We start from the raw sequence: 22,215 nt of genomic DNA, 5'->3' as shown, positions 1-22,215 counted from the left end.
CTAATTGCGGTCCTGGATGGCATCTTACAGATGGAAATTTGTACAGAGGATCATTATACACTACACAACCATTTACATGTGTTATGCAAAAACAAACAGTGGTTCTACCATTGCAATTAATTCAAACCTATTCGAACAACAGTAAGCATTCCGCGGGAGTAAATTTCGTACTTGCGCTTACAAGACCCCTAAAATTAGAAGCCATTTTTATTAAACTGCAAAATCTTGCATAGCAGCAATTCTTGCACCCAACGCCCTAACGCCAATTCCATTTACTCGCATGTTCGACTGGGAATTGAATTTTCCTTTGTCCATTTCCGTCAAGGTTGGAACTGCAGGTAGCCAGAAATCAGGTGAAAAAAGATAAAAATGTTATTATTTTATATTTACTTGAACGCCATACACGCAATTCTTAAAATACAAAAATAACTGATGAAATTGTTCTCGGTTACCTGACAAACACAAAAAGGTGACGATAACACGATTTTTTTCACCAAAGCAAAATTGTTCAGATGTGGCAACTGTTATGGAGAAGTCAAAAAGTTTTTCATCATTTTTACTGTACGCAAGACTCATAATATCCGTGCCATCGCCCGACAGCCGTGGCTTTTTGGCATTCGGTTCTCCGTCATTCTCCATCGTCCGTTTACATGGTAAATGTACAGTTTTTTCCGGAATGGTATCCGGATCAGTAACGTTTTCTACGGCATCAGAAACCGGTTTATTCTCTTGCACATAAGCGTTTTTTCTTTTATCCTCTCTTTTCTTTTGTCTTTGACGTGTCCACGTGTTTTCATAAGCACTGCCAGTAATTTCATACGCGTCATTGTTCATTAAAAGCACGTGTTCAGGGTCTTCAAAAGATAGCTAAAAGTCAACGTCCAACATTATTATTTTCAAAATTATTTACCCAGGATATCCTCTTCAGTTTCTATTGGTACTGCTATCAACGAGGGTCCTGCTAAGGGGTCCTAGTGCATTTAAGCTACCAAAGTCGTGCAAGCACAGCAATTGCTGAACTAGACAACTGTCTAAGATGTCAATCCTATTTTCATGCTGAGCTATCAGCAGAAAGGATAGACTCAGATTAAATATGATGAGATAAATTAAATATGTGCATCTAACAAATCGTAATCACTGGAGTAAATCCAAAAAAAAAACAACTTAAATAAACGAGGCAACTGATTTGTTGCCTTGCTTAACCCTAACCAGTGGGGTTTACACCAGAGGTTTTCATGATTACGGATTTTTAGATAAACAGCATTCTGTTGATGGAAATAGAATAACGTTAAAAGCATTTTTCGAGTTTTTTTTAAGACGTAAGAATTTCTTATGATAAATTCTTAACATAAAGGAAAAGATCCACCTTCAGTGCTGAAATCTTCTTACTAAAAACTTTCACAACGTCCCAAAGTATCAGAGCTCGTTCTTTAGACGACATCGATCCAGTAACTATGCTGATATCATGCTCTTTAAAAAACGTATCGGACAGCGACATATAAAACGGCTTAGCTTTTTTCTCTTTCTTTTCTTTCGCAGGTACCTTTTAAGAACAAAGATAAAGGGGCATGGTCTGTATATTTCTGCAATTCATGCGATACATACAACGCTCAAAACATGGTACCCATTAATTACAAGCTCGTGAGCTTGTATTAAAACACAAATGTGTCCTACGGAATGGAAAATTATGCCTCTCATCGAACACCGACACGGGAGTTGTCGTGTGTTCGAATCTTATCTTGGTAACTATTTTTACTTTTTTTTTCTTTTTTCTTTTTTAAAAAGATAAGATAAGTGTCCAAAAGCCTTCTTTAACTAACTGGTACAGTAAAGGTGTTTTCACCAAACTTTTCAAAAGTGAATATAGGCAGAATTAACTGAATTACAGAATTTAGCAAATTTTAGGTGGGGTTTGTGGTCTTTCTTCTTCCTGTCAGTGGGTTCACCCAAGACGAACCCATCGAAAATTAAAATATCGAGGAATTTACCGTTCAAGTAGATCTCACAAATCAATTTTGAATTATAACTGCATAGTGTGTAATAGGTATTATTGCGTATCTGAATAGTAAAATATGTCGTGCCTAACTTCGTAACAAAAATCACAATTTGATAGACACTTTTTGTAAACTTTATTCGCGAGGTTGTTTGCGTATATCATACGTCTTGTTTTTTTAAAAAGAAATGGATTGGTATTTACCTTAATATTTTGCAGAAATGACCACGCCAATCCCCAACGCATTGTCCGTCCTTGTTTAAACTCTGTCGTAGCAACCTTTTGAATCTCAAAGTACCAACAGAAAAATTTGCACATAAAAATTACACAAGATATTTTTTAACAATCACACCAGTCTGCTCTCTCTAAGAATCCATCGGTAATAAAACCCAACGAGCGAGAAACACAATTTTAAAGAAAGCCTTAAGGTTGAGTGCGATGTTGCACTTTTTAAATATTATCTTTGCTTATCTTTACAACAGTTTATCAAAGAAAGACTAAAGCCTAAAAACTTGATGGGAAACGTAATAGTTCATCATACAATTAGATAAAATTTTCCAGATCCGAGCCTCATATCCAGGGTACTGATACGTTTATTGTCTCTTTAATAAAAGCCGTATTCTGTCTGTTTAAAAGGGTTACCACGTCCCGTAACGGAGACACGAAATGTTATATATAAAGGACGGGCGACCCCGTGGATTTTTCCACGGGCTAACGACTTCTCTATTGTAATAGCCGGATTTCGTCTGTCTGTTTGTGCGCGAGAAAAAGTCGTGTTACGGAAACACGGAATATGCGATATACAAAGGACGTGCGGCCCCTTGGATTTTTCCACGGGCTAACGACTATCTCTATTATAATAGCCGTATTCCGTCTGTCTGTCTCTGCGCGGACCCCCACTCAGTTAGAAAATGATGTTACGGAAACACGAATATCAAATGCGATATATTCTTATCCACTTTGTCGCGACGAGTAAATATAAAGGACGGGCGAATCCGTGGATTTTTCCATGAGCAACGACTAGTATATTTAAAAACTTACAGATATGTCATTGCCAGGACTTTTCACAAACAAAACAACATTTTTTAAAAAATATGGATATAAAGTATAGACACTTACATTGTGACCTTTCAAATACTTTAAAAGTTGTTTCAAACTCGACTTTCTTCCCAACATGGTTGTGTACCATCTAAACGAAATATGCAACAACACAGACTTTACTAAGAGCTAACACGATTGACGAGGAAAAGAGCACTTGCTTAGCTATTTATAAACAAGTTTATGAGCAAAAAAGTCTGTGATCAAATTAGACCAATGATCTACATATCTCTGGCTGGACATGTAGCAAATTTGGAGTTGGAAAAGGAGCTAACATTGATCATTAAATATTCACACTTTCCTACATGAGGGTATAAATCATCATGCTTTTTGATTTTAGTACTGAAGACGAGTAACTTTACGTACGAGTTTATGATTTTTTTTGTAAAATACTAATGTTATTGTCGAATCTATAAAAAAGGCAAGCTTCGCCATTCCCATCCTACTGCCAAAATTGTTTAATATTCTCTGCCAAGCTAAATTTTTTTGTTATCCGTCAAATTAAACTCTGCATATTCTTTCTATCAAATTTTGTAGTATGTAAATGTATATAAATATAATATAATATTACAACGCATAATAATAATCCTAAATACCTGATTTTTTCTTTCACAGTCATGCTTTCATCTATCATTCGAGAAACGAAGTACACTTCTCCACCACTTGTGAAACTCTCACTATCACTAGCAGTACTGATACCAGCTGGTGGCGGACGATGGTTCGTTCGATCTTTCTGTTTTTGCTCGTCATATATTTCTTCGAAAAATGGCGGATTACACATTGTGAAGTCGATATGTGGGAAAGGCGACTTCTCCAGGACTAATGTAAACATCGGATCATCTTTGCTTGTTTTTATAACTACCACAAAAAAACACAGGTCAAACTTTAGTTTCTAGTGGATACAAATTTCTTTACACCTCAGCCATTTTACTTCACGTCAGCACTCGGAAATTGCTGAGTGAGCAAAAGCTCTTGATTCATGCCGGCATTTTTCGCAACATCTGAGTTGAATGTAACTTAAACCTCCAAAAGTTTTGCCCTTATTTTCTCTCTTAATGTAGCTGCTGTTTTGCATGCGAGAACTAAATCACGAAACAAAATATAAATTCCCAAGGTGAAGGACAAATTTAAAGCAGCCAAATGGGCATTACACGTTCCAATTGTTTTGCTGACGTGAAGTAAATTGAATTAGAACAGCTGCACCTTTATACATTTTGCATATCAATTTATATATAGTTACCAATCTTTGTATATTTATTAAAAAATAGGAAAAAGTTATTGTAATGTTATTTGCATGAAAAAACATTGCCTTTGCACCATTTAAACATTGCATTCTCAGCCCTTTCCAATCATAAATCCACCCCTTAATCCAGCTTTGGCATGACCAATCATTGTTTTTTCAAGGTTTTTTATGGTATTTATCTTCACCACTTATCCAAAGGTATTATATTTTGCAAGTCTAGCTATATTTTGTAATATTAGTGTAAATTAGTAGCCAAAAAGTAATGGCATAAAAAAATCTGGTACCTATCACATCATCTTCAGCTAAATTACTTTTTACATTTTTGACTGCGCATTCTGCAGAAAGATCATCGATCTCAGTAGCCAAAAATTTCCAGTGATTCATTTTGCTACAGAGCAACGGGTAGACACATGAAGCACCACAACCTAGAAGAAACAAAAAACTAAATGTATATTAATCAAACAATGAAAGTCGAATATCAATGTGCTTAGTCTGTATATTTGAGAGATAACTATATCCTAATTGCTTAACGATTCAATTATGTCACAATGTCTTTATATTTTATTGACATTTTATGACTTTGACGTTTATTAAAATTATGAAGCCGTTGCAGCGCATCATCACTTTGAGACCAAATAACTTGAAAACAGGTGAAAAAACTGATGTTAACTCCTGCGTAGGTAACTAGGGACCACATGAGACCAAATTGTGACCAATATGCTACACCTGGGTCAACCCACTCACTCGAAACAGACAAATTGATGATGTCATCAAAAAACCTTTGAACCCCAATATCTCTATTCTTGATAAGTATTTTATACAATAAATGCAGTTCGGTCATTGACGTCATCAAAATGGTGTATTACTTTTTAACCTAGGTGGATGTTTTTAAAAGTTTATATCTGTAAGATTAAAAAAATTTAAATATTATAGATACCTATATCAAAACCAAAGATCTTCTTATTTTCATTCCTTTCATATTCTACAAGATCCTCTATCCAGTGAATATAGTTTAGTCTTAAGGGTATGGTTGGAATCAACCTATCAAGAGGAATCGTAATTATTATTTGGAAATATTTCTTTAACAACACAAGTGATAAAGCACGCAATGATGCGGGATCCTTAAAGTTAACATATGCTTTTCCAGAAGCTCCACGTTCAAGGTATGGCGTAAACTCAGGAAATTCCTTCGCAAGTTCTTCAAAGTTGGGTACAGTATTTTTGAAAATATTTCTAGGATGCATTACTCTAAACAAAAGTCAACATTATTAGAATATTAATCAGCCATCTTTACTATATCACAAATGACAGTATTTATACTAAACTGTATATAATATGTAAAAAACATTTAAAAAAAAATGTGCGAATGATTGAAATCGAAATTTCATCATTATAGGAGAGGTGGTATAAATGTATAAGTAACATTCTGTTGGACAGTAGCAAATAAAGTATCAACTCAGCAAAATAAACACAAACAATTTGTTTGTCCAATAAAATAAAAATGAATTTTACTGAGATCCATCAAGTATATTTCAGGCTGCCCAATAATTTACAACATACAATTCCTCAGAGCTAATGTATAGTAAATTCAGTGAATATACAAAAATTAGACAGAGATCATTTAAGATGATTTATTATTTCAAAATTGTTTAAGTGCAGGATTTTTTTATTGATTCATTAATAAAATAACTGTTCTTTCTATTATTTTTACATAAAATCATCTTCGTCTATCGGATTGTCAACATTTGAAGTCATATTTGATTCCACCATAAGCGAGGAGTAATTTTTTAGTTCCTTTTGTTCTGCTTTTTCAGCCTCTGCTAATTTCTTTAAGGCTTTTTCTTCTTGAATTTTTTTCTTCGCTTCTCTTTGCTCAGCTTGATCTCTCTGTTCACGTAACGCTCTGTAATCAATTTCCTTTTCAACTTTTGTCTTGTTCAGTCGGTTTATAATAACATTAATCTTCGTTTCGACCATTATTCTGCGTACTTCTTTTTGTTTTTGAAACCCAACCTGGCCAACAGCCATATCACCAGTTTTCTTTAAGTTCGCCCACGGTGTGTAAACAATCGCTACATTATTCTGCTTGCAACCTTCAATGCTGTTTGCTTTTGTCAGCTGGCAACAATCAGTCAACAATTCTGCAGGTATTGTGTCTATGGTCATACCTTCTGGTAGTCTTAAATAGATATGAGCCGATGAAAGTTTATCTGTATGAAACCATACATCTTCTGGCCAACCCCAACGAATAAGATCTTCGTTTTCGTGTTTATCTCGGCCAACATAAATTAACACAGGTGGGGATATCACATTTGACTCAAAGTAGAATACCATATTTTTGTATCACGCCTTGAAAAAGAATGAATTTATTAGGAGAAAAACTGTCATCATTATTGTTATTAAAAAATTCAGTTACCTTGAGAATGCAAAAATACAATGCAAAAAATATGTTGTGAATTAATTTTGCAGAAGAATGATGAATACAAACTAAATTGTATGACTCTTAAGTTTAACCCCAAACATACTAATTTTAACTATAGCAAAATGGAGTTGGATTTGATTTTGACAATTTTGTGTGTGTAATATTACAAATAAAAGTAATAATCTATAAGGAAGATTGTGCAGAAAGTTTGCACAAAAATTTTGAAAGTGTAGCTGCAAAAATAAACTTGTATCATCTTTACAGTTTATTTTAGGTACACCACAGTAAAAGATCGCAACGAATAAAAAAGTGTGATTTTCAATATGTTTTTTATCAAGACAAGCTATACATTTCTGTTATTTGTGACAGATTTATCATTACTTCCGTATTAAATGGATATATTTTCTGGACACTTTATAGACGGTCAAGCATGCATAATTTTGGGGCAAATTAGAATAATGAAAACCTTCTTATATAGCGATTCACTTATCTACAGAATCTGTATGTTAAATGTTGATCTGGCTGTTTTATTAAAGTTATGCAGTGTTTTCAAAAAAATCAACACCCATTTCCATTATTAACACCCCTCTTGTTTAAGAGTTCTTGTCAAAATACCACCCCCTCCTCTGTTTATAAGCAACCCCTCCCGTTTAAGGATTTTGAAAGAAAACATCACTTTATGCAGGCGAAATAAAACGGAACAACGTCTTTTAAAAAAACTTATGTCTATACAACAGTGTTAATCAATGTTTGTTTCAACATTCATAATTATGATCACAAACAAACACAAAGAAACTGTTATGTTCTTTTGATTATTATTGCAATGCAAGGGTATTATATTCAAACCTTTTCGAACACATTTACCACTTGAGATAATTGTTCAAAATTAGCATAAGAAAAACAAGTCTAACCAAAATCCCCCTCCATTTTATGGATTTCTACAAAAATCCACATCGTCCCATTTATTACCACCCCCCTGTTTATAACCTTTTCCAAAAATATTGACCCCCCCTGCTATTACACCCCCCCCTCCTACAATTAGCTGCCAAAGAGTATGCTATTATTGTTATTGCATAAGTAACAGTTTTAAGAAAGGTCATGCTATTATTTTTATCGCATGAGTAACAGTTTTACGAAAAGGTCATTCGTTGGTGTCTGTAGTATGCACTTTACAAGACAAAAAATCAAAATTAACCATTTCTTATTATCATAGAAATTAAGTCGACATCAAGAACCACATTAAAAAAGAAATTCAACTAATACAAACTTATAAAACATTTTTGTTCTTTCGTATAAACAAAAAATTACAAATTCTAAACCCGATAGAAGACTTCTGAGAAATTTTGGAAAAAGAGCATCGTTACTCTCTTTTTACCATGTTCAACCACATATATATATAAAGCATATTTCATTCAAGCCTTGAAAAAAATTCACAATACATGCTTTCAACCACTCTTGCCATGAAAAACAAATCGACACAGGGATTACGCTAACAATGAGCATGTTTTACATGCTGTAACAAATGTTACAGCAACTAATTTTCAAGAAAGCTAATATAATCAGTCAAGCTACTCATGAGAGCTTCACTTATATCGCCAGTATTCCAAGCATGCTTTACATTACTACTTGTACTTTCTTGAGTTGGCTTAATTAATTTGTTATCAATGTCAATTTCCCAAGACTTTTCTAAAGCTAGTTCAATAACTTGGGCTTCATCCAACCCGACCAGTAAACACATGTCTTCAATTTTAACAATAGAATATGCTCTTGCTATAAGATCCGTTATACGAGTTCTAAGATTGCTTAACAACTTTGTCAGTAAAGGTTGCGTCACCATTGACCATTGCTGGGTGGATACAGCAGTAAAAACATTAGCAAAATTTCTTTTCCATAAAAATTGTCCTATTTTCCATATGTTTTGAAGTTCTACATTTTCAGATTTTATCTGTTCTGGAATTCGTTTCCATAAAAACTTTGCATTAATTACATCACTATCAATCAAATAAATAACCAGTAACTGTTTGTACACATCAACTGATGCCACACCGTCTGGAGAAGTTAGTTCTTGTTGTTCACATGTTTCTCTGATATCATCTATGTCTTCCATTACTTTATTATACTTACCTAAAAATATAAACCTAAGATATTAAAATAACAAAATAAGCATGGATAGTTCATGGTATGAAAATCATTATACTGACTAGCTAATCTATTCATATGGACAAAAACAAGACAGGGTCATCCACATAGTACGTAAACACAAAGAAGAAGGTCAAGCCGAAGCCGTATGATTACGTAAAAGGGGGAAGGAAGTTGTGAAGGTAACATGAACACATACTTTTCACACTGCAAAATCTTTATTTTATGTACAATAAAGTATTACATTTTGTGTTTATACAAAAAAAGTAAAACTGGACTAACTTAAAAAAAAGTAAAACTGAAACTAAATAGAAACCATTTCATTGTAAAAAGAATTTGACTTTGAGTTCTAAAGTTGCTTCAAATCATGTAAATCATGTAAGAGGACAGATATGTTCTGCCCGGATTGCAAAAACGGTTTGTTTATAAACAGGACGGTCGGATTATGTACGCATGGCCCGACTATGTTTTTTTTGTCCTCATTATGTCATGGTGACCAGATTATGAACGCTCTGATATATATATGGCTGGCAAGGCAGGCTGTGATTGGCATTTTCTTCGAACTTTAAATTATTGTCACATGCCATTTTTCTCTGGGTGATAAATCACCACTTAAAACGTAATTCTTCGTATTTTACGAAACTAGATTTTGCGGATGAAGGTGGGTTCATTTTTATTTTTCGCAGGAATTAAATTCTGGGGAAGACCTAAATTATTCGTTTTGCGGGAATTAAGTTTGGTGAAAGTTATTAAACATGTGAATCCCAAAATTTAGTTTCCACGAAATTTTGTTTTATTTGAGAACAACAGCAACTTTGCCACCAGGGCTATTTTCTTGTTGTGAATGATATAAAAGCTGGTCGACCCTGATTGTGTTCGCTCTATAATAAGTGAGAAATAATATGAAAATGTTGTTCATAAGCCGGCTGGTTCCGATCATGTATGTTTTTAGACTAGCTACAAATGATATTAGGCTGTCATTCATAAACGGGCCTATCCTGATTATGTTACCCTGATTATGTATTTTCTGCCCTGTTTAAGCTGCCATACAAAATCAGGGCAGCGTTTATTATCCAGGCAGAACAGATACACGCTAGCTAGATAGTTTTAAGGTTGCCGAGGATAATAACATTGAGACAGGATATGGATTGGGTGAAGGAAACTAGGTTACAAAATGAATATAAAAATATGATAAAGCTAAAACAGCCAAGCAAAAGCAAAAACCTATCAGCTTGACCACCCCAGGTTACCCAGTGGCGCCGTAGATTAGTGGTTATAGCTCTCATATTCTGTGCGGGAGACCGGGGTTGATTCCTCTTGACGGTGATTCAACATGGGCGAGTGAATGTTACCATAGCCCCGGGTTAATCCAAGCCATGTGAGGGAAATTGTGTGGGTCGTTGGATGTTGCCGGGGAGTTTAGAGCGCGGGACCTAATTGGGTCTACATAGCTCAAAATGACCATTAAATACTCTAGGCCTCTCCATCTAAGCCATGGCCCCTCCTGGAAATAATAGACAGGATATATCCCTCGATATTTGTGAGGCTAGATATGTAAAATATGGGCATAGGTCAATGCTCTCTGCCCCGCCACATTTTCGCTCTGAGCAACATTGCCAGAGTTGGTTGAGCTTATGAACTTTAATTGGGTCCTAAAGTGACGTATTAAAGCTTATAAGTTTAAATTCCGGACTAGAAAGACGAAATAAAGTTTGCAAAAAGTTGTGATTCAGTACTACGTCACATATAAAACTAGTTTTCTACTACTTTAGAACTACCTAGTTACCCATCTAGATATTTCAACAATTGTTTTATCGCATTTTTAAAACGTCTTTGTGGTAAGCAAAATTAGTGTACACACGACCTAGTAACCATCTGTCCATATATACAGCGAACTGATTTGTTTATTATATCAAATATGGTAGAACAGTGGCGATAAAAACAGTGGGTGATTGGATTGGATCATGGATGGAATATAGAGTAAGCAGTGTAGTTGAGTACAGTGAGAAGTTTTTGTTATATTCATTTATTTTTTTTCATTTTTATTTCACGAATATTAAAACAGGATGGGAACTTCAGTCATATATACAAACAGTAAAACTGCAATTAGCTAACGTTTGTCTTGTTTTGTTGATGAAAAGAATTGTGAAACTAAATAGCTAGCTAGCTGATAAAATCAAAACATAAAGGGTTGCGGAGCTGGAAGAGGTCCCCTATGTTCGCAAGTGAAAATTCTTATAACAATTTAAGTCTCCAGGCAACCTCACCTGGGGCTCTTTCTTTTGCTGGGGGAGTCCAAGGTACAGAGCACTTCTGCTGTTCCATACAAGTTATTATGTTTTTCAGTGCAAACGGCATAAACGTGTTAAAACATTATTTACAGAAAACATTACAAAGAGAATTTCTAGGTTTTCTCTACATAACTGCGTCTTTCCGTCTTCTTCCGTTTCTGGTTTAAGAATTTAAATATTCAATTTTGAACTATATTTGCTCTAAGCCACGGCTGTTTCACAACAGTCAAACTGCGGACAAAATTAAAATTGCTTCCACAATTTTTTTGGAAATTTTGTATTTTTATCATTTTTTAAGTTATTAAAACTTTTTTTGCATTGTTTTAATTTTACTGAAATAAAAAATATTAAAACGATCTACTTTTCTCCTTTTTAAATATATAAATATGTTATGCATGTGTGTTATGGATTTCCAGTTATTTCGTCGAAAAAAACACACAAATTAAAAAAAACATTATTTTTTGCGAAAGTATACCAGTCAGGGAAAACTGCTAACTAAGAGTGTACTGCTAATTAGGAGAATCTCTAAATTAGGCGTAAGACGGTAGACTAATTAAGCACCACGGCACCTATTTAGGATAAAATAATTTTTTAAGGCCTAGTTTAACCCCTTTAGTACAAAATCGATCCATCAAATAAATTATTTTACCTTCATAAATAAGGCCAGGGTCTTTAATAACGCAAAGTGAAAAAAAACGCGGGAGCGATTAGTTGTTTTGACAGATTTTGTGCTATTCGCGCCTAATTAGGCGGAACACGCCGTCATTAATTCAAAATGGCTAACAGTGTATCCGCCAAATTAGGATTATATCTGCCAAATTTGGATTAAATCACAAAATGGTTATTTATTGATTTCGGCTTTGGCAAAATTTTTTGATTTTCTTAACAGAAGACTGTTCATCGGTTTCTCAGAGCGTGCAACCTTGGAAAGGCACGTGGTTTTGGCTTATCTGGGCTTATTTTATGTTTATCTGTAGCTTAATTAGACGCCCTTTAACCAAATTAAGCTGGTGCATGCCCCAAATTAGGAGTAGTATGTCTAATTAGCAGTACACTCTTAGTTAGCAGTTTTCCCTGACTGTATACCATCCTTCCAACTTTGTGCCAACGCAGCGCTACTAGCTACGGACTTGAAATTGGTATTGGATAGATAGGTAGATATTTTATTTATCCATAGCAGTTATATACAATTAAAATAAAATAATTATAAAGAAAAAGAAAATAAATATAATAATTATCAGGATAACAAAATTATAATATATAATGCTATTGAAGGGAGACCATACCTAATAGAATAAAGGGGGGCTAGAAACATGGTTCTATCGGCCCATACCGTGTACCAGTCGTCTCACAAACTATAAACTACTTAAATTTTAAGTCAGAGTCTTCTTTAGGCGCTAAAAAAGAGGGGGAAAAGTTGCCAAAGTGGTACACAGCAATTTGATGTAGTGTGATCCCTTTTCTGTTCAATTAAATAAGTATTTAAGCTTCTAAGAGAGTCATAGCGATGGCATTTAATATTTTGTTAGGTATGGTTTTTTCTCAAAAAATTACGACAGCTTGGTGTTTACTTTGGACTTGATTGCTCGATCCGGGAATCCTTGTCCGAAACCGGAATTTCTCAAAAATGCTGGAATAAGCGAGACAACGTTGTCTTAGCAATTTTGAAGCTAGCTAAAGTTTGGCAGAGCACGAGGTAAGGGACAAAACAGTAAACTACTTTATTTTGCAGGGATTTTGATATTATTTTTTTGCTATTAGAGCACCCTTGATTTTGAGAAATTGTTTTATAGGTTGTAAAACTTCAAGCGTGGCTAATTTTTATCTTTTTTAATCTTGTTACTCTTGTTTTATATTTTTCTGTGTAAGGAGTAACTTTTTTTGGTCCTACTGTTTTGCATTTTGCACTGTGTTCTGAAGCTAAGTAACTTAATACTTCTTTTTATATTTAGTTAGACTTTGGTGGGCTTTCTCAAGATGAAATTGTTGAAATAAAAGATGTTTATAGCTAGCTATAGCTAGCTAATCTTGGCTTTATCACAAGATTGGGTTCTATTTTATACAATTTATAAAGAAACGCAAAATGATTGCTTTGTATATATATATTTAATGTATATAATAAAAAACCTAAATATGCACAACTTGAGATATTTTCTACTAGTGTTATACAGTACTGTGAAAAGGTTTGTTAACATCGTGGTTCGTGTTTATTTCATGTTACGCACGAACCACGATAGCCCACGATACGTATTTTTTTAAAAATCGTGGACCTCACGATCATGTTTCGTGGACTACACGAACGAAAATTAAATATTACATCGTGGCTACCACGATAGATAACTTCTATTGTAAAACAACAAAGACCGTATTAGTTTATCAATTAAATTAAAAACCGACGGCAAAAAAATAAATTAACATTTTTTTGTTTTAATTCGTTGTTATAAGACTAGCTATATAAAAGATTTTAATCCTTCGTGAATCAAGCGCCGTCCATAGGGTATTAAATAAAACTGTAAAATTTTAAATAATTCTTTCACAAATTTATTTCTATTTTTTTTTTAAAAACGCATCTCTGTTCTAAATAAATGTTATAAAGGTTGTTTCATTTTAGTGTTACTCATCGTCACAAGCATGGTATATACAATCAAGCGACTTTATTTCATAAATTTAAATTTTAAGGTCAAATGAAAAAAAATTTATACGACTATACGTTCTTATAACAATACGGAAGTTTTTACGCAGAATATCCACTTCTTTTCCCATGGTTGCGCTTCAAAAAATATGAAAGTCAAGATACTTGTTCTTACGGTTTTTAAACATATATACCTTACTGTCGCTAACGCTTTATTACTTGGTGAAACAGGTCTAATATTATCTGGCGATTTCTGGTTATTATACATTTTTTTTAAAAGAGCGAGGTTAGTATTTTTTTACACTTTCTTTTTCCACGCCAGGGCTTCAACCCTGGGGGCGAGTTGATTATATTTTATAAGAGTTTTTTCGTAACCCTTTCTCAGCCTTAAATTTCCTTATTTGTTTTCTTCCAAAATATTAAAATTTTTAAATAGATTGTTAAAATTATACTATTAAAAATCTGTTCGTAAAAAGTAAAATAATAGATTCAGAAATAAAGTCGCATTGAACTGCTGATCACGTTCTTATGAACTATTTTTTTATAACAACAAAATACCTGCATCAGGTTTTATGTTCATAAAAAGTCCACGTGGCTTTTGTTATTGAATAATTAATTATTAATGATGTGAAGTTTCGAAGCATTTTCTGTACAAATAAAATAGACAAAAATGACCTTTTGATCATTAAAAAAATGTTTGAAAATAATATTTCTTTCATGAATTTTAGACTCATATTGCGCGGGATTTTAGGCTGAGCATGTTCTTATAAACTAATTTTTATTAAGAAATAATGTGTCTAATTTTACGTTCATAAAAACGTAAAATTAAATCTTCGAACAATTTTTGATATTGTTTGCCGTGAAATCTTTTTGCCATCTTCCTCTTCAATAATTTTGCTAATCTGCGTATAGGTCATTCTTTTTTGTTTAAGATTTATTATTCGCTGTCTGAAATATTTTGGAAGCACCATGTCTTGATTTGTAAATTGTATAAATGGTTTCGCCAAACAGAGCATCCATATTTAACTTTTTTTTTCAAAGAGAAACTAATTGCTCAGCTGACTTTTAAAGACGCCGACAAAATTAGAGAAAGATACATCGGCAAAATAGATAAGACATAAACAAAGAAAAACTCGATGACCAAATACGCTTTTAAAATCTACTTTAATTTAATGACTGTTAAATATTTTGCATATATTTTCGGTTCAACGTTTTCTTGAACAGAGTTCTTTTGGCAAAAAAATATCGGCAAAACAATGAGATGTGTTTGAGACGGGCGTTATTAAAGTTTTAAAAACTGAAATTAAATTATGGTCAGACAAATTTAACTTTTCTTTACAAAATAACATTTCGTACAAAACATTTAATTGCATCCGTTCGTTAAACTCAATAAAACAAATTACCGACGCTTTTGAAAAGAAAAAAAATTAAATCTATATAAATCGTGGAGCTCGCGAAAAAGATCGTGGGACACACGATCCTTCGTGGAGATAATTATATTAGCGTGGTGGCCACGATAGAATGTTTGAATATTTGTTATACACGAAGACCACGATTTTATCGTGGTTCGTGTGCACCACGCTCGTTACACGAACACGATGTTAACAAACCTTTTCACAGTACTGTAAACTAGAATGTTGAATTGACGTTTTATTTAATATATATATAGATGTCACATATTTAGCCCGAAAAACATTAGGACCAAAAGTGACCCTTTGGACAAATTCGGACAGTTTAATATTTCATCTACATCATCTTTAATAACCTTAGAATCCAAAGTAATGTTTTTTATTCAGTTAACAAGAGAACTTTAAGCATACATTGAGGCTCTAAAGGTCGTTTTTCACATATTTCTCACATTTGGCCTAAAAAAACCCTTTGGACAATTTCAGACAGTAATAAAATTAAGTAATTTTCATTCCAGAAATTTAACCTAACCTGTAGACCATTAAAAACATGTTTTCTTAACTTTATTCCAGAGATATTGTGGAAGACATTCATCCAAATGATAATTTTAAGACATATTTGACATTTTGGCCTAAAAAAAATTTTCTTTTGATAATATGGACAATTTATCTGAGATTATTGTTCTTGTTACAGAATATAAAAATCTTTTTTCATTCTTGAGATATCCTGTTTTACCTGAGAGGGTAAATCAAATTATTTTTTCGAAACAACCGTGGAGCCGCGCTCATTTAAACTGAATTTGGACTGAATTATTTAGCCACAAAGCGCTTATTAAAGAGTTTGCAAAATAAGCATTCTAGTACCATGAGATACAACAAACAGCAACATCAGTGTACACATTAACCACAATGTAGCGTCTTCGGATTTGACAAATTAAACATTCGAAAGTTACAACATAACAAATAAGCATCGTTTTGAGTTCGATTTCTTTGTTATGTTTTTATTAGTTAACGTCAACAACATTAAACTACCTTGTGTCTGTTGACTTTTGACAGTTATCAATCAATATTTTCTTTACAGGCAAGCACATTTAAAGTTCTTTACAATATTTGTTAAGGAATATTCCTATACTAAGAAATATTTTTTGCTCGGTTTAATGGCATCCCACAAAAAGTCAATATATAGATGGTTGCGGTTTGGGGACCTCCCTAAGTTTGGAAGCTAAAAATTATACTAGACAGTGTAATACACTGTTACGATAATTCAATTGTATGTACATGCGTTCTATGTTGCTTCGGGTTTCTCCGAGCAAAATTTTAAGTTTTTTAAAACGCAAAAATCGTCCTACAGCCACTGTGGTTTTTCGCAGCATTTTCAGCGAGTCTGCACTCTCATGCGTTCCTACGACCTTTCCATAATTTTACAATATTGGAAAAAAGGAGGTAAAAACGTGCTCTTTTGGGAGATTATTAGAGACGAAAGCGTGTTTTCTCTAGTTTTTTAACTTCCTTTGTATCACTTTCTTTTTAAATTTTCAGGAAACGATATTAATAATAAGATACAACTTATGTGTAATTTTCATTAAAAACAAAGCCAAAATAGATTAGTGGTGAAAGTAGATGGTATATGCTACCTCCCACAAAAATACTTCTAGCTATGATGATTATACCACTAGCTAATTGTTTTTAAAAATTAGAGAAATTGGAAATAATAGACACAAGAACTTCCACAGTAAAAAAAATTGCCTTGGGAGGGGCACAAACTGAGCAAGCAGTGCCAGATGGATTGTAAAAGAGTCCAAATAAATGTCTATAGCAAACTTAGTGCTCTAGTAAAATGAATCTACTGCTTCTGATCCTAAAATCAAACGATAATGTTACTTAGGGATTGTCTCAAAATATTTGTACGTATTCCTATCAAAAACTTTTGTATCCATTTCTTTTGTATCATTTATAAATATAAACTTTGTCGTATCATTAAAATGATAAAGTTTGTATAAAGTTCGTATCATTTGAAATAAAATTTAGAAGGAGGGTGTTATGACAAGCATATTCTTTATGTATTTTTGCATCACCCACACAGTTAATATTTTTTGTAGCAAAGGAATTATAATAATAATATTAATTTATGCCACTAAATTTTTTTTGGATAAATTTGTTCTCTTGTTTTGAATTATTAAATACAACTAGCCGTCAAATTGAAAAGATACTTGCATGCTCAAAAGCTTGTTTTTAAAGCTATACAGCTAGAATTATTCTTGTGCTGTATTGTTTCAAAATTTATACGGCAAGTTAATCTCCTCACACTTAAAATAACTTCCATAAAGTTCGTATAATTTTTTTGTATGGTAAAAAAACTTTGTTTAAGTTCGTATATATCATGTATTAAAAAAGTTCGTTTAAACTTTGTTTATATATTTTTTTAAACGAAGCACTTCATATGACATTCGTTTAACGAAACGAAGTACTTTTTAGTGTTCGTATAATTGATTGTTCCACCTATCTTATTAGCCAAGTTTGTATTTTTGTTTTTAGACTGATAAATTAACAGATTTTGTAGCCATCTCTGGTTAGCAAGAACACAGAACATATAGGATTGTCTCAAAATGTTTGTATGTTTAGAAACAGACTTGGATAACACAGATTGGTTCAGACCAAGTATTTACATTAAACTCACTTTCTGTTAATTTACTGTTTTAAAGACGCATTGCAAAGTCTAAAATAGTGAATATAGTGCTGGAAGTTTCAGGAGAGTGGTGGTGGGTGCTTGAATACTCATATCAGAGCTAAATTATTATTTTAATAAACTTCATTATATTTGTCTAATTTTAGAAATAATAATTTAGCCTCTCATCCTATGAGTATTCAAATGAAATTATAAATCCATTTATTTTGGGTTCACAAGCAGTTAGTAAAAACTGTACAAGGACCAGTATTACAAATAACACAACAAAATATATTTCTAGTTTGTTTGTTTGTTATATATCTTGTGCACCATATGGGTACATGGATCCTATACACTATTTAACCTAAGTAAATGTGTCTCTTAACTTTTCTGAAGTTCTTAGTTTTTTGCGTTATGTGCAACCGGTAAATTTCGCAAACGTGTTTGTTCCTGCCCAACCTTTTTACATTTCTATACATTGTATAGAAATGTAAAAAGTGTACATGTTGAAGATCAGTGACAAAATTTGACCTTCAGGGCACCTAATGTCTGGACTCTCTGGCCACTCAATAAACATAACGAGGCGACTATTAGGTGAATATTGATTACCAGATAAGGCTGCCATGTAGTTTAATATCAGTTTTATATATTAAAGTGTTTGAGTAGAAAAGGGATAGGTTGAAAACACTTTCGATTATTCTGCTGACGTCCTTATAATATAACTAAAAAGGTGTTCTTGTTGTTGTTTCTGTATAGTTTTTTGTTTATGTGCTTGTTGCGGCAGTCAGCCCTTTTTGGGGCTTTAAAGGGGCCTTTTGTTTGATGCTGGCTCAAAATTTTTTTCGCAACCAATTTTTTAGAGGGATTTTTGCTGATTCTCCTTTTTAAATTGATCGAACTGAAATACTAAAATTAAAAAAGTTATTCAGAGTCCTCTTCAACTTCTTTTGCCAAGCCTATGTACTCCTTAGGCAAAAAAAACATAACTTTCACTCTTTTATTCCTAAAAAGGATAATTAGCCGATTTTCCCTGTGTGTCCCCTTCTTTTTTGTCTCCCAGGATGTTCTATCAACATAGCACGATAATTTCCAGAGTATCTTTGTTATTCTTACTTAGGAATATTTACAGGTTGTATTTATACTGTTTTTTATTATTACTAGATACATATACAAATAAAATGAAAATTACAAAACTTTTTCACTGGAACCAGGCTTTTCTTTCTTTTAACAGACGAAAGCTTTGCAGTATTCAGTGTGAACAAAAATACGTTTTTGTACCTCAAAGTTATAAACCGAAAGATGATGACATTGATAGACTGAGTGAGTTTATAAACAACCATAGAAGATTATTTATTTTAACTGGAGCTGGTATGTCAACAGAATCTGGTATTCGAGATTACAGATCACATGGTGTTGGCCTTTATGCCACTAGTGATCAAAGGCCTATTCAGTATAGTGAATTTATTAAAAATCCAAGAAAAAGAAATATATATTGGGCACGGAATTTTGTTGCTTGGCCAACATTTTCTTCCTTTCAACCGAATATATGTCATAAATTTGTTGTTGACATGGAATTATATGGTAACCTTCACTGGCTTGTGACTCAAAATGTTGACAGTTTGCATAAAAAAGCTGGGTCAAAGAAAATTACAGAGCTACATGGAACTACTGCAAGGTATAATATGTACACTTATTAAAAATTAGTTGTTGAGGGAGAGCAAGAATTTATCTGGGAAGCCTCTTTTGAAAAGGAACCAGCCAGCGGGTTTTGGCTGTGGGTGTATTGAAACAATTACTTTTTTTAGAAAACAGGCGGTCAAATTAGGGGTATAGGGTGGGTAATATGATTTGTTGCGTTTCTTAAAAACTGGTTAAAGTGGGAAAAAGTTTGAGCACAATGACGTTTTGTTTATAATTCTTTTTGTAGAGTTGCTTGCCTAAATTGTGATTATGAAATAGGAAGACATGCTTTACAAGAAACTTTAAGTAGTTTAAACTCTGACTGGTTATGTCACAAAACGGAATCACAAGGTCCAGACGGTGACGTCATTGTACCAGACAAAGTAGCAGATACATTTAAAATGATTGATTGCCCTCTCTGTGGAGGAGTTCTGAAACCAAAAGTTGTATTTTTTGGTGATAATGTGTCCATGTATGTGAAAAACTTTCTTTTTAAAAAGTTGAATGAATCTGACGCAATGCTTGTAATTGGATCATCGCTGCAAGTATTTTCAAGCTTCCGTTTCGTGCTTGGCGCAAAAGATAGAAACATTCCTATTGCCATTTTAAATATAGGCGAAACCAGAGGTGATAAGATTGCACAATTAAAGATTTCCAATGTGATGGCTGGGGATATTCTTCCTCGTTTGAAAGTTTATTGGAATAGTTGATTAGTTTCCACAATAATATTGGTAGTTTCTCATAAATCACTTAATATATTTTCTTGGCTTGGTGGTATTATTTCGCTATAGTAGTGTGATATTTAAATAATTCAAAGAGTACTTAAAGTGGAATGATTTTATGTATTTTGATTATTCAGCAAATTTCTTTGTCAATTAAGTTTTTGTCAGTTGCTATGCTTATGCAAAAAATATAATTATGCTAAGAATATGCTTAAGGTTTAGGCCCACAATGCAATTTTTTCATGCACATGCATTGCAACATGATGGAATGCATGCAATTCAAAAGATTCCTTATAGATTTTTTTCATACACAATGAACCAAAAATAGCTGAGAAATGTTGCTGCAACACTGTGACAAAATCAAATCATTTCGATTTTGTTGCAGTGTTGCAGCAACGTTTTTTATGCCGCAAAGCGAAAATTTCGAAATTTAAATCATGTAGCCACCCACTGCAACATTTTTTATGTAGAATGTGAGTTTTGAACCAATTAAAATGCGTTTTAAAACTGCTTGATGCATTCTTTTTTAATAGTGTCTTTTTGCTATATTGTAGTTCTCACTCTTTCTACCAAAAATTTGGATTGATTTCCTATCTTTTTTTAAATCATGAAATATCGTGTGATAAGCTCCCAACTGTTTTCTATCACGCCATGGACTTATCCAAAATTTTTAAATTATTTGATCTAGTTCTTTGATTTCATCTTCATCAAGAAGAGACAATGTTAACATGGTGGGTGCTACTGCCATCTTCGCACAACTTTATTTAAACATTTAGATGAGAAATTTAAAAATATATTTTGGTTGCACCTGCTTTTTGCATGTTGTGGCGACACGAACATATTTTCATGCGCATACAATGCAACAAAATGCATTGCTTGCACCTGGAAAATTGCACCGTAGATCCCAAACCTTTATGGTAGTAAATATATGTAATTAAGATTTCCATAGTTATAACTGAAGTTTTAATATGATTACAGTTTATCTCGCACTGTGATTGGCTAATGCACATGTATTATATGTTAAATTTTTTATTTTTTACTAAGAAAAGAGTGCAATTTTTACTTGTTTTTCAATTTTACAGTGCAAAAAGCTGATATTTTTTCTTGATTAAATAGCATGCAAAAAGGTGATATTTTTTTCCTGATTGGTTAATAACTTTCTGAGTAAAGTTATTGTTCTTGAAAAAGGAGAAATTGCCAGTTTTTGCCCTCTTAAAAACTTAAATTATTTTTACGAAACAAACAACAATCATAAATATTCGCAGTTTAATTATTTTTTTGTCCCAACATTAAAGTGCTCTCCACAGTAGAGATTTTGAGTTTAACTGACTTTAAGTTAGTGAGGTTATATCTATAGTATGTTGAAGAGGTTTGGTGTTTAATTAAATTGTGTAACTTAAATAATTATACATCAGTAAGGTGTCACAGTTCTCGTTTTTATTTAGTTTAGAGCGTCTATTAAGCAATATGATTGGTGACTGCTTAAGGGTGAGGTGGCATGGAATGGGCAATTTTAGCTAATTTGTTGTTTTCTCTGTTTACCCAGGGGTTATTTTGTATTTAATCTCAGTTAGTCCCTTGGTAACAATCTACACTTTTGATAATAATTTAATCTCTTACTTAATTTTGTTTAAGGAAATCAATTGGAAAAGACATACATAAGCAAGCTATAGCTAACTAACTAGATATTATCTTTTTGCTTGCTAGGTAGATGTGAAAAGAGTCCCCAGTCAAAATGTAAACAAATAAATTTCTTTAGCTAGCAAGCTTAGTACTCTAGGAAAATGAGTCTTTTGAGCCTAAAATCAAGGGATAATGTCATGTTATGTTCTGTGTTCTTGCTAGCCTGTGATAGTTTCTAACTTCTGCTTTAAAACACCTCCCTTTAGCCACTTTTGCAAAAAATGCTTTGGCTGGACATGCC

General features: G+C 33.0%; 4 protein-coding genes across 6 annotated transcripts; 1 reads left to right on the top strand and 3 right to left on the bottom strand.

Moving 5' to 3' along the window:
• Window positions 1-364: 364 nt before the first annotated feature.
• On the bottom strand, window positions 365-5,705 carry LOC130623306 (U6 small nuclear RNA (adenine-(43)-N(6))-methyltransferase-like). 3 transcript variants are annotated; one of them, XM_057438773.1, is made up of 7 exons: window positions 5,272-5,705; window positions 4,619-4,759; window positions 3,688-3,949; window positions 3,113-3,182; window positions 2,198-2,281; window positions 1,367-1,543; window positions 365-867 (listed from the first exon to the last, which is right to left on the bottom strand). In XM_057438773.1, the coding sequence occupies exons 1-7, from the start codon at window positions 5,576-5,578 to the stop codon at window positions 376-378; spliced, it is 1,533 nt and encodes a 510-aa protein (XP_057294756.1). In that variant the 5' UTR covers window positions 5,579-5,705; the 3' UTR covers window positions 365-375. The 3 variants fall into 3 exon arrangements, with proteins under 3 accessions (XP_057294756.1, XP_057294757.1, XP_057294758.1); XM_057438774.1 differs by lacking the exon at window positions 2,198-2,281; XM_057438775.1 differs by lacking the exons at window positions 1,367-1,543; window positions 2,198-2,281.
• Window positions 5,706-6,023: 318 nt separating this feature from the next.
• Window positions 6,024-6,711, bottom strand: LOC130623314 (coiled-coil domain-containing protein 25-like). The gene has a single exon (XM_057438784.1). It carries the CDS (start codon window positions 6,666-6,668, stop codon window positions 6,042-6,044), a length of 627 nt encoding a protein of 208 aa, XP_057294767.1. The 5' UTR covers window positions 6,669-6,711; the 3' UTR covers window positions 6,024-6,041.
• Window positions 6,712-7,940: 1,229 nt separating this feature from the next.
• On the bottom strand, window positions 7,941-8,909 carry LOC130623315 (COP9 signalosome complex subunit 8-like). Its single transcript, XM_057438785.1, has one exon. It carries the CDS (start codon window positions 8,861-8,863, stop codon window positions 8,291-8,293), a length of 573 nt encoding a protein of 190 aa, XP_057294768.1. The 5' UTR covers window positions 8,864-8,909; the 3' UTR covers window positions 7,941-8,290.
• Window positions 8,910-19,019: 10,110 nt separating this feature from the next.
• LOC130623311 (NAD-dependent protein lipoamidase sirtuin-4, mitochondrial-like) lies at window positions 19,020-21,757 on the top strand. The gene is made up of 2 exons (XM_057438780.1): window positions 19,020-19,564; window positions 19,817-21,757. The coding sequence occupies exons 1-2, from the start codon at window positions 19,068-19,070 to the stop codon at window positions 20,277-20,279; spliced, it is 960 nt and encodes a 319-aa protein (XP_057294763.1). The 5' UTR covers window positions 19,020-19,067; the 3' UTR covers window positions 20,280-21,757.
• Window positions 21,758-22,215: the final 458 nt, after the last annotated feature.

This window comes from Hydractinia symbiolongicarpus, chromosome 13 (genome assembly GCF_029227915.1).
Source record: "Hydractinia symbiolongicarpus strain clone_291-10 chromosome 13, HSymV2.1, whole genome shotgun sequence".
Taxonomy (NCBI): Eukaryota; Metazoa; Cnidaria; class Hydrozoa; order Anthoathecata; family Hydractiniidae; genus Hydractinia; species Hydractinia symbiolongicarpus.
This window is presented reverse-complemented; position numbering and strand designations above follow the sequence as displayed.

Excerpts from the sequence above, each read along its gene's own strand:
- LOC130623306 (XM_057438773.1), bottom strand. The coding sequence starts at position 5,578 with ATGCATCCTAGAAATATTTTCAAAAATACTGTACCCAACTTTGAAGAA. Across the intron at positions 3,950-4,618 it reads AGCTGAAGATGATGTGATAG|TTATAAAAACAAGCAAAGAT; the intron begins GTACCAGATTTT and ends TTTTTGTGGTAG. Across the intron at positions 1,544-2,197 it reads CATTTCTGCAAAATATTAAG|GTACCTGCGAAAGAAAAGAA; the intron begins GTAAATACCAAT and ends TGTTCTTAAAAG.
- LOC130623311 (XM_057438780.1), top strand. The coding sequence starts at position 19,068 with ATGAAAATTACAAAACTTTTTCACTGGAACCAGGCTTTTCTTTCTTTT. Across the intron at positions 19,565-19,816 it reads CTACATGGAACTACTGCAAG|AGTTGCTTGCCTAAATTGTG; the intron begins GTATAATATGTA and ends TTCTTTTTGTAG.
- LOC130623314 (XM_057438784.1), bottom strand. The coding sequence starts at position 6,668 with ATGGTATTCTACTTTGAGTCAAATGTGATATCCCCACCTGTGTTAATT.
- LOC130623315 (XM_057438785.1), bottom strand. The coding sequence starts at position 8,863 with ATGGAAGACATAGATGATATCAGAGAAACATGTGAACAACAAGAACTA.